The sequence below is a fragment of the Balaenoptera acutorostrata genome, chromosome 4 (genome assembly GCF_949987535.1).
Source record: "Balaenoptera acutorostrata chromosome 4, mBalAcu1.1, whole genome shotgun sequence".
NCBI lineage: Eukaryota > Metazoa > Chordata > Mammalia > Artiodactyla > Balaenopteridae > Balaenoptera > Balaenoptera acutorostrata.
Genome location: NC_080067.1, coordinates 84,240,410 through 84,253,138, shown reverse-complemented (window position 1 = coordinate 84,253,138; position 12,729 = coordinate 84,240,410). Strand labels below are relative to the sequence as shown.

Below are 12,729 nucleotides of genomic sequence, written 5' to 3'. Positions count from 1 at the left end.
ATATCAGCTTTTGACTTAAGATGCTGAGGGAATCTTAGGGTAGCTATCTGTCCCTTTCCCTAGCTGTTGTTGTGCTTCACCTTATCATCATTATTATAACCATCATTAGCTGTTTGGGGGGTACTACATAGCTTTATCCCTACTACTAACTTAGTAATTTAGGTTCTTATCCTAAAACTTGAAGAGTAAGTAAGCAGCAGTCATTCAGCCACAGAACTACATTTCTTAAAATGTAGTTCATGAATTATCTGTATCAGAATCACCTAGAGAAGTGCTTCCTAAACTTTCATGTGTGTGTGACTCACCTGGGGGTTCTTCATATAATTCAATTTCTAATTCTGGGATTGGGCCTGAGATTCTGAATTTCTGCTAAGCTTCCAGGAAACATCCATGCTGCTGGTCTTTGGACTTCATTTTGAATAGCAAAATATTTGTTAAAATATCAGTCATATAATCCATCCCAAGTCCAAGGAGTCACAGTTTGTGTGACTAGAATCTGGGATAGAATCTGGCATTTTAATGAGATATTTATCTATACTAAAAATTTAAGGTTATTGTTATAATTTAGTAGTTCTTAACTGTGGTTGTGTATCAAAACCACCCAGAAAGAGTTTTAAAACAGTATTCCTAGATATTACTCCAGAACTACTGAATCGTCATCTCTGGTTTGTATTTTTAATATGCAGAATCATACACCTGATTCTGAGTATAACCAGGTTGTAAAGAATGATTATAAATATTATAGAAGGGACTGGAGCCAGAGTCATCATGCCCGGTAATAGAGGTTTCACCTGGAATCCAGACAAAAAATAAGATTAAAATTGAACTATGTTAGAACTTAGCGGTGGGGAAAGTTTCAAAACTGAAATCTTCCACTAAATTTTATACAGCATAATTTTTGTAATTTTAAGTCATTTTCCTTTTTACAGTATATTTTTGGCTTGTGTATTGACAGTGTTTCTCAAAATAGGATTTATGGGCATAGTCTTGGGGTTGTGAATTATCCACAGTAATTTATAATCAGACTAATGAAAATATTCTGAATGATTTGAATAAACCCTCTTATGCAAAAATACTGCCATACAATTTCAATATGTGAAGTTATATATGCATTTATGGTTGTGTTGGCGCCCAGTAGTATTATTTTAATTGTTATGGGTTAATAAAAAATAGAAGTGGACTATGCACATGTATTATGTATTCATGTCAAATGATTATAAAATTATTTGATGGTATACTATGGAACAGAATTCAAAGGTATTCAAGTAGAGGCAAGTGGTGAAAGAGAGACACAGAGTAAGTATAGACATAAAAGAACCTGTGGAGTCAGAATCATATCCACATTGTGAGATTGTTTTATTTTTGTAAAAAAATTCATATGTCATGTAAATTAATTGTCATTTGAATTCTAGTTTTAGTTTTATTTAGTTTTTTTTGTTTTATGTATATATGAGTCATAAGTATGAGGAATTTCTTATTTTTATGTATAAGTTAAAGAAGTTATAAAAGTAAGTCAAAGTGAGGATCAGCAAAACTTTTTTTAAAGATCTGTATATTATTCAAGCTTGAGAAACATGTATTTTGTTTATTTAATATGGTTATATAACAAATATATCAAATTACAGAGTCCTTTGGCCCAATTCAAATACTGTACAGTTTTCTACCTTAGCTTTCCTTGATTTCCCTTACTTGAATTAATCCCTCCCTCCTTTGAACTCTTTATAGCAATTAACACATTTTACTTTTATTTTTCTTACTTGTCAACTTGTCTTATCTCTCCTGTTAGATGTTATATTTTTTTAAGGAAAAAGGTTAGGTATGTTGTAATCAAGGACAGTACTCTTTATAAAGAATTACTCAGTGAAGCTTGAATAAATGGATGGATGAATGGAAGGAAGACTGACAATGTCTTAGATGATATACTATGAAAGAATGATAGTGAATATGGATATAGGAACAATATTATTTTTCCAAGGCCCACACATAATAGAAAATCCTTCATCTTGCAGGTGGTGGTGGTAGAAATACATTATAAGTGAAAGTGTAGCTATTAAGTACAATAAATTAAGTTCTATAAGGATATTGATTAGTCACTTATTATGGTTATCAAACACACAGCACAAGTTTAATCATGCCCTCTCCTTCACCTATGTCAATCATCTTAAGTAAATCACATTACTTTTTTTTTTTAATTTTAAGAGTTAATTTGAGCAAAAATCAATTTGAATTGGGCAGTGCCAACAGAAGTGGTTAAGAGTGCTCCACAGATAGCTAGGGGCAAGACTTTTTATAGATAAGACATGAAAGCAAAGCAAAGAACTATTGGATTGGCTATAACTTAAGTATTTGCTTTATTTACGAAAGCATAGCTGGCTTTTTGCGAGTGATTGTCCTTAGGTTTCAATTTCTTTTTTTTCCCTGCAGTTTTATTGAGATAAAATGGACATATGGCACTGTATAACTTTAAGGTATACAGCGTAATGATTTGACTTACATACATCATGAAATGATTATGACAATAAGAAGACTGAACATCCATAATTTTGTATAGATCCTAAATAGAAGAAAAAGTATAATTGACCTACAACCCTATGTTAGTTCCAGGTGCACAACATAGTGATTTGATATTTCTATATATAATGATCACCACGATAAGTTTAGGTATCATCTGTCACCATACAGAGATATTACATTGTTGACTATATTTCCTATGCTATACATTTCATCCCTATGACTCATTTGTTTTGTAACTAGAAGTTTGTACCTCTTAATTTTCTTCACCTATTTCACACATCCTCCCATCTCCCTCCCCTCTGGTAACCACCTGTTTGTTCTCTGTATCTATAACTCTGTTTCTGTTTTGTTATGTTCATTTGTTTTATTTTTTAGATACCACATATAAGTGAAATCATATAATAGTTGTATTTCTGTCTGACTTATTTCACTTAGCAAAAGTCCATCCATGTTGTCACAAATGGCAAGATTTCATCCATTTTATAGCTAAGTAATATTCCATTGTACATGTATATACCACATGTTCTTTATCCATTCATCTACTGATGGGCACTTACATTGCTCCTGTTTCTTGGCTATTTTGTCAGTAATGCTGCAATGAACATAGGAGTGCATATATCTTTTCAAATTAGTGTTTTTATTGTTTTACTTTTCAAACTGGGTTCAGATTAATTCTGGGAGTCTCTTACTTGTTTAACCAGGACCCATCAGTTGGACTTTGGACATAAGATGAAACCCTTTTGTCATAAAGGGTCTAGTTTCTTATCAATAAGAATGAGGAATACAGTAGTGTTGGTTCAAGGAATATTTATATTTCTGTTTGGATCTTCTTCATGTATTCCATTGTTCTTGTACATACTGTAAAGTCTGTCTATATTGGAATTTTGCTGCTTGCTTCAGGTCTCATTACTGAAACCTGGCAGTTCTTAGACTTTTCTTCTTAACCTTATAAATGACCATGTAATATTTAAGTTTGCTCCTTTTCTACCTGAACTCCTGTATTTGTGTCTACTTTAATGGGATTAGTGTTTTTTCTACTCTCCCAGTATTCAGAAAGGGTGATCATAGATCCTTTTTAAAATGAGCTTCCTCTTTCTACATGGATTGAATTGAAAATTCATTGTTCATTGCCTAGAAACATGACTATCAAGTTATTTTCTGTGGAACATTATTGAGTATCTCTTGGCAACAGCAATTCTAGACTTAAGGTTTTAATCAAAATTGTCCAATGTCATATATGTTATACTTTAATTAGATTGTCAGTTGACTCTGTAAATGTGTGTGTAATAACAAGGCTTCTAGTTTTTTGGATTGTAGTGTGCAAGTTGCCTTCAACAGAATACTTTTGAATAGATAAAGTTTGGTGTAGAGAAAGTCAATGAACCAGATTGAAAATATAAATTTGACATACTGCATGTTCACTCTTATATAAAGAGGTACAAGATGGAATCATTTTTGGAATTTACCATTCACTTTCCTTTTTTTTTCCCATAGTTGTGTGTCTGCTTGGCATCAGAATTCTGTTTTGCTCTTCTAACAATTTACCAGCTCCTTTTCTAAATAAATTCTAGGAAATATTATGATTTAATAACAAGTTCTGATAAGGAATAACTGTGAACTTTATCCCCCCATGTCTTTTTAAGATTGGTTAAGGAGCCTAAGTAGGCCCAACTAGAAAAAGTGATGATGCTGTGGATAGAAGACTCTGATAAATCCCTAAATTTCATATATAGGAGTCATGGTTGCTTTGGCTATGGAACAGTTTCCCAGAATTGGTCAGAAAGCCCATTGTGAAGATGAAGGCAGAACAAAAAAATAAGGGAATAGTATAATGGATCTCTGACCTTATAAGTTTTCTTTATACTACTTAGATGCCAAGCATCAGAATAAAAAGTAAATAATTCATCGCCTCATGTAGACAAAGCTACAGACTCTCTGACCTCTGAAATTTATGTTTTATATATACCTAATTTTTATTTCAAGTGAAAAAAAGCAAACAGTGTAACGTTGTAGAAATATGGCAGTTTTTCAACCAAACAGGAATGGATTTGAATCCCAGTTTTGCCACTTATTAGCTGTCAGTCCTAGGCAAGTAAAAGCAAATATTTTTGTGAAACAGAAATATATATATGTCTTGAAGTGCTATTTTCAGTTAGAAATAATATATATCAATGCCCACGTTAGACACTTATTTAATGGTGGTTGTTTTATCATTATTATTTTTCATGACATACTATTGTTATTTATCCTATAAACTCTAACTAATAACTAAGTGCTACTGAGTATATGGTAAATTTTATTGTTTATATAGGTATCACTATGTAATAAGCATAAGGAAAATATAATGCTGACCAGATATAAAATTTAGATATTTTAATTGTAATTTTCTTTCTTTCAGAATTACTTACTGTCATCTACCTTTCCAGAGTAAATGGCTCTATGTTGGAACAGAAAGAGGAAATACACATATTGTAAATATTGAATCTTTCATTCTTTCTGGATATGTTATCATGTGGAACAAGGCAATTGAACTGTAAGTTTGAACTTGAATACCACTTTATTTGGATTAAATATATCTTATGCAGGATATATATCAAATTGCAGAGTAATTTGAAACATCAATAGCTAATTTATGATGAATTTGAGTGAAAAGTTCATCTAAAATAATTTAAAACTCTAAAGGCTTTTAAAAATAGATATTGTATTATTAACATATGCTAATTTTAGACTTTCCAAATACTGTAAATAATTAAGGGTTATTATGTATGCAAAATTTGATGATAAAATATTAAAGCTTATTCTAAAACTTATACATGAAAATCGTCTCATTTCTTTATAGTCAACCTTAGTATAGCCACTTCCAGTGGGAGTGGCAAGTGGATTATGACCACATTTAGCTTTATGTAAAAATAATCATGATCAGTTCACATATTTTTAAATGCTGGTAGCTTATTCTTCACTTGCCTCATTAACATATTGTTCTGAGTTCCAAGAAGAATCAGTTCATCCGTATCTTTCATGTTGTGATGTATACAGCTCTTTGGGTATGTGGCTGATGGCAATTACCACTTTCACTTTGGCACTGATATTTACGTTTCTACACATGTGAAATGTGAAATCCCTCAAATGTGAAACTTCACGGAATTCCAAGCCATCTTTTGTAGCATATACAGAGACAATTCTCCTGGTCAATGTGTTAATTGGAAAAACAATTTTTCTTTAATAAATGTTTGTGCTCTGTACATATTAGGTCCTTAATAAGGTATGTTTGACTTGAGGTTGGCTCATTCTCTCTCTTACATATATATATATATATATATATATATATTCTAAGTTACATAATTGTTTTTCTCTAAAACTCTGATTAAAACAGCCTATTTTCATGAAACTTGACTGTGGTCTTTAAAATAAATCTACTATTCCCTATTCCCAATGTTTCAATGTACATGTATATTACTTGATAGGGAAGGTTGTGACTAGTTATATTCTTATTACAATATTCCTCTCGTATTATGTTCTAATGAGTTTTGTTAATTAATGATAACTCTTCCTCATTAGATTAAGAACTGCTCCAGGGCAGAATCCTTTGTTCATTGCTCTTTTTTTCTTCATATTTGGCTTATTTTGGTGCTTTCCACAGAGTGGCTACTAAATAACTAATGACAGTGAAAATTAGTATGATAAATAGATACAAGTGCTGTTGACTTACAGCTTTCATTTATAATTATAATTGGTATGAGCTATTTTGCTCATATATATTTTAATATTCTATGTGTATATTTTTAAAAACATTTGTCCGGTAGACAATTATGTGTCTCCCAAAAAGTTATCTATTTTTTCAGCTATTTGGGAAAGGCTTTTCCCCCTATAATCTTAGTTCTATAAAACATTAAATAGGGCTGAACTTAATATTTGTTTTCATAATATTGTTTTGGGATATTGATAAAAGTAAACTTGAGAGATCAAATATAGAGATTTTATATAAATTTAATATTAGTACAAATAGTAATAGGTGTATCATTTGTGGTCAGTTCAATGCTGATAAAGTAATTAAGAAGAGTTTTTTATCTAAACAAATCAAATATTTCACCACACTTGCAATGTTGTTTCTATATTCATTTACTTAACAAATCCTTTTCATAGTTCAGATTAATACTACCTGAACTATGACTTATACCCTATATGTATTTACATAGTCCATACTTTATGATTTCAGAACTAATGAAGATTTAAAAATGTATATTATAAAGGAGGGTAAAATTAGGAGAAATTAAAGAAATAAAATAAGGCATTTTATTTTTTCATAATATGTTCTTACGCATGTGATTCTGAATAGAATCTTCCATTTATATAAATCCGGTGTTTTATAGAGTTGTACGTGCCTCTGAAAATGACTTTGAAATATCCTCAAGAAATCATTAGTAGCCACCTTATCTCCTGACTGTTTCTTGCTTTATTTAGACTAGATTTCCAAAAATGTTTTCCATGAAATTATAGTCCCACTGTGATAGGTGTAATTTTAAATGCCAACTTCCAGTCTTCCTGAGCAGTCAGTCTTTTAATTGCTCTCTACCTCTTGAGATACATTAGAAAATGCATGCTACTTATTAATATGTGTTAAGGGTATAATAAAATACGTATTTAATTAAAAAGAATCATTTTATAATTAGAATTTTAAACAAATTTTAACAGTACATGTTTTAAGTGTGAGAAATACAGAATTATCTTTGAGCTATATGAGATTATTTCTATTTTAAGTTCTTACTTGAAATACTTTTCATTCAATGTTTGTTATTTTTTTAGCTTGTTTGTATTTTTAGTGAAGTCTCCTAATTATAATTGTAGGCAGTTCCCATAATTATAAATAGTTTGTGTTCCCATAATGTGTATATTGGTTATTTGGAAACTGGAAGCCATTTTTGTGATGTTTGTAGAAATGGTAATGTTTGTAGAATACCTTATAAAATAGTAGTATAGAACAAAACTGACATTAAAAATTTTTATATGGGAAAATATGTTCCAGGTTATAGCACAGAAATAGCTGTTTCTGAAGGACAGCCCTAGCTTTAAAAGAAAAAAAAATAACCAGTTTTTTCTACATGTGATTAAAAATTTGAGCATGAAATTTAGAACTAAATCATAGATGTAAGACATACAGTCTTCAAATATATTTATTGAGCACTATGATATGCTAGCTCCTGGAAACAAGTATAAACTGGGAAGACATAGTTTCTCTCCTCTCGGGATTCCAGTGTAATAAAGGTGAGACTAAGTAAAAAGGCAATTACAATATATTGGAAATATAAAGTGAAAATTCTATAAGAAGGAAACCTAATATAGAGATGAAGTCTCAGAGAAGTATCTGTGAAGGAAGTTACATCCATGAGATCTGAAGGATGAGTTTCAGTTAGGTGAGTGGAGAATTGGAGGAGAGGGCTTCCAGGAAGAGGGAACAGAAGTTTTAAAGGATAGAATGTGAGAGTTTTTGTTCCATGCACAGAAATTTCAAGTAGTTTAGTTGGTTGGAAAGGCTGGCGGCAAGGATGGCAAGAGATAAAGTTGAGAAGATAATAAAAATATATAGTATGAAAGGCTTGTAAGCCAGTTTGAGCATTTAGACTTTATCTAAGGTCGGGAGCTAGATTTTGAAGAGTTTTAAGCAAAGAATTGACTTGACCAAATTTGCATTTAGGAAGTCCACTCTGGATGCAGGTATGGAGAAATCATTGAAAAGACTGTATTCTTGGTAAAAATTAGGGTGGAGAGAAGATAAGCTGACATATTAAAGAAATAGAAGATAGAAGAGGCAATACTTGGGTATTGTGGGAAGATGTAAGAATAATATATTAAGAATTAAGAGTGACCCGAAGTGTTTGGCCTGAGTAACTGTGTTGATAAGGGTGCCATTTAGTGAAAGAATGCAGGAGATTGAGTAGGTTGGGAGTAAAATAATGAGTTCAATTTTAGGTAGGTTGGGTTGTATGTGTTTTTAAGTTATTCAAACGGAATTGGTATGGGAGAATGGTAGGATGTGGGATATATGGATCTGAACCTAATGAGATCAGAATTTACATGGTCATTGAAACTATAAGAATATTTGAGATTGTGCATGAAAAGTGTATATAAATGAGGTAGCAAACTTGTAGACAGTGAACCAATTCTGACTCACAGATATGTTTTGTTTGCCCATCAGAGTATTTAAATATATTCTGAATTATTAGTTTCCAATATTTAAGAACTGGTAGAGTAGAGATAAAAATTTGGATTTCCAGCTTTTCATGAAAAAAATTCCTGATGAAACAATCCCAGTCCAGTATTCTTACATGGCAGTCAGTAATCAACAGGAACTGACTAACGACTTTCCTTTTGTAGGTGGATAATGTGCTATCCAGTTTGGCACAGTTCTTATTCAGCCTGTTGAACTTATTTGCATTACCTGCCTGGCTCCTGTGGGCTCTTGAATTCGTGACCATGTATAATATGGGAATACATTGCAGTCTAGGACAGAATACAAAGGAATACCAGTATTTAAGATAAAGGAAGAGAAAGTCCACAAAGAAAACTATCGAGAAGCCATTCTGGTGAATGGGAGGGAGAGAAATAAATAGGGATATTAGAAAAATTGTTTAGATGACTATCCCATTAATTTAATTTCATTGATAATTCTATCTAAAGTAATTTTTATGGGATTTATAAAATCCAGAGTACACAGTTGCTTTTTAAAGTCAATTTCTAATGGCCATAAATTTTGCAAGTAATGCTTGGTAGTTTTTGGAAATTTAATGTTAGGGAAAAAGTCAGAAAAAATATCAAAATGTTAACAGTCATATCTAGGCAGTGAAATAATATGAGAGATTTTTCCTCTTAACTTTTGTTACCTTCTGAGTTTCAGGGTTGTTTTTTTTTTTTTTTTACAATTAAAAAAAAGTCTCTTCAATAGTCTGAAAAAGTTATTATAAATAACCAAAGATTAATTGTAGATTTTTTTCCTGAACTTGAGTGTTTTATAGAGTCATAAGCTAAATGGAAGAGTCTTTCATATGGTCTAACTAGTGTTTCTCAAAGTGTATTTCAGTGATTCCCTCAATAGAGGATCAATGAAAAAGGATTCTATGGACCAAAATTTTGGAAAATATTGAAGATTTGCAATGGTGATTTGCATATTATGGCTCTAAGAAGTTCTGTAAAAGAACTTTAATTTAATATTATTTTATATTAATTAATTTATATTAATTTAATATTATTAAATAAAAATATTTAATTTTAATTCGTTTCCCAAACTTTTTTTTTTTTTGATATGGGACAGTCTTTATGTGAAACACCTTATATATATTCACTAGTTTATCATGGAGTATCATGGAGTACACTTTGGGTATTTGTTGTTCCAATCAAACCCAAAAGACAGATAGAGTTTTTGGTTTGTTGGATACTATTAGTTACCAAAAGATAATTGAAGGACATTGTCTTTTATCAGAGGCATTTATTACTGTAATAAAGCACTGCATTTATATGTGAATAATATATTACATATAAACATAAAAGAACTGCAAAAAACCCTGTAAACATTTTATGACTCTGGGGAGTCAGTATCTAGGGAACCTGGAGTTACTTAATTTGTCACTTTTGTCTGAGTCCAAAGAGTTTCTAAAATTTAAATCTTCATTTTTGTTTTGTGCAGAATATTTGATGATTTTCATGTGTGCTTAAGAAATAAATTATAAATATGTCAATATACTTATACTAGGGTTAATCTGGCACAATTAGGTCATTGAAGAAAGGATATGGAAAAATGAGCAATGATAAATCTATGTCATATCCGTTCATGTCATATTTAACCATGACATATTCATACTTAACGGTGATATCAGTTAAAGTAGGAAATATAAAAGAAACATGCCAGATATTAGAATAGAATAAATTTAAAGTCAGAGTAACAGAGCAAAGATCCCTTTAACAATATGCTCTTACACTATTATTGATTACCCTAGTTAACCAGATAAATGAGACATAACCAGTGAACTAGGTTTCCCTAGTTGCTCAGTTTTCTGTAAGATGGCTATCACTAGAAAGAGTCTATTTGTAAATAAAAGGAGCCACTGTACTTTCCTTTAGGAGCAAAATCAGAGATTTCTTGTCAAAGGAAATTTTAAATTTGGTATGTAATTTGCAGTTTGGTTGAAACAGGTTTGCAGCATCAGTCTTGTGGCTGTATAAGTAAAACTTCATTCTCAAATTTTCAGAGAACCAGATCTGGCAACAAACATATAAGCATATAAGATAATAAAGAATCCCATTGTTATGTGGATCTATGTTCTTAAACCTGATTTTTTAAAAACTAGACCTACTTTAATAGAGTTAGTAGGAGAAAGAAAAGTAGTCTTAAAGAAAAACAACCAAAGACTCAAATTAGCCTAAGCTAAACTCCAGAATATTGGGAGTGTATTCCAGTATAATCTTAATTTCTTTGTTTCAGTCTCTAACGGTAAGGTGTTTTAATGTTTTTTTTTTTAATTACTCTTTTGAATTGATTTAACAGATCCACAAAGACTCATCCAGGTCCAGTTGTACATTTAAGTGATAGCCCAAGAGATGAAGGGAAAGTGAGTATTACAGTACCACTATTCTTGAATTTATTTTCCTTATTCTTGAATAAAGGTGTTTCTTACTATTATTTTATACCTAACATCTAGCACAGTGCATTCAGTGTAATCTAAAATTAAAATATGTTGAAGGAATGAATGAGCAAATAAATGAATGAACATATTATTTACACTAATAATGGTCCCAAATTGAGTCTTTAGTTTCACCTAAAATTGATATTTAATTTTAGAATTTTGAGGAAGACATGTAACACATAGAACAACTTTAATTTTCAAATATTCAATGCCTGAATTTAAAAATATTGTCAATATCATTAATCATTGGCCCCTGATATTCAGTAATGGTAATGATAAACGACCAATATTAAATAATCATAAATTAGCTAATCTTAATTTTATAAATAGGTAATAATATAGAAAATGTTCTAAGATTATGGAAATAATCCTTATTAATTTTGATTATTCATAATTTTCCTTTAATTATGAGAAACAAAGTTGATAACATGAAAATCTCTAGAGTGTCACTTTCATTATAAATATCATCTCTTCAAGTATATAATTTTGCTAAGTACTATATAAAACACCTAAATAAATTATTTAGTATAGGTTTGGTTCTTTATTTTTAAATGATAGAAACTGAATTAGCCTAATAAATATTGAACCTGAAAGACAAGTCCCCCGATGGTAAGAGAAAGAACATTGAATTTCTTCAAATTGATTTATAAATACAGTATAATTCCAATCAGGTGTCATTAGAATTTACTTTTTTAATTGAAATATAGTTGATTTACATTATTATATTAGTTTCAGGTGTACAACATAGTGATTAAGTATGTTTACAGATTATACTCCATTCAAAGTTATTGAAAGATAATGGCTCTAATTCCCTGTGCTATACAATATATCCCTGTTGCTTATCTATTTTATACATAGCAGTTTGTATCTCTTAATCCCATACCCCTAACTTGCCCCTCTGCCCTTCCCGCTTCCATCTGGTAATCACTAGTTTATTCTCCATATCTGTGAATCTGTTTCTGTTTTGCTATATACACTCATTTGTATTATTTTTTAGATTCCAAATGTAAATGATATATATTTTTGTGTTTGTTTGAATAATTTCACTAAGCATAATATTCTCTAGGTCCATCCATGTTGCTGCAAATGGCAGGATTTCATTCCTTTTTATGGCTGAATAATATTTCATTGTGCATATATGTATATATACCACATCATTTTTATCTGTTCATCTGTTCATGGGCACTTGGGTTTCTTCCATATATTAGCTATTGTAAATAACGCTGCTCTGAAGATTGGGGTACATGTATTTTTTTGAATTAGTGTTTTCATTTTCTTAAGATATATACCCATGAGTGGAATTGCCGGATCATATGGTTGTTCTATTTTTAGTTTTTTGAGAAACCTCCTTACTGTTTTCCATAGTGGCTACACCAATTTACATTCCCACCAACAATGTACAAGAGTTCCATTTTTTCCACATCCTCTCCAACATTTGTTATTTATGGACTTTTTTTAAATAACTTTTTAAAAAAATTTATTTAATTTATTATTTATTTATTTTTGGCTGCTTTGGGTCTTCATTGCTGCACGCGGGCTT

General features: G+C 30.7%; 1 protein-coding gene across 10 annotated transcripts in view; it reads left to right on the top strand.

The window, feature by feature from the left end:
• The window catches only part of STXBP5L (syntaxin binding protein 5L), a 384,033-nt gene that overhangs the window by 120,445 nt on the left and 250,859 nt on the right, over nucleotides 1-12,729 (top strand). For all 10 annotated transcript variants that reach the window (XM_057545862.1, XM_057545860.1, XM_057545863.1 and 7 more), the window contains exons 6-7: nucleotides 4,913-5,047; nucleotides 11,051-11,114. In XM_057545862.1, the coding sequence (XP_057401845.1) occupies nucleotides 4,913-5,047; nucleotides 11,051-11,114 (199 nt within the window). The remainder of the gene's footprint in view (nucleotides 1-4,912; nucleotides 5,048-11,050; nucleotides 11,115-12,729) is intronic.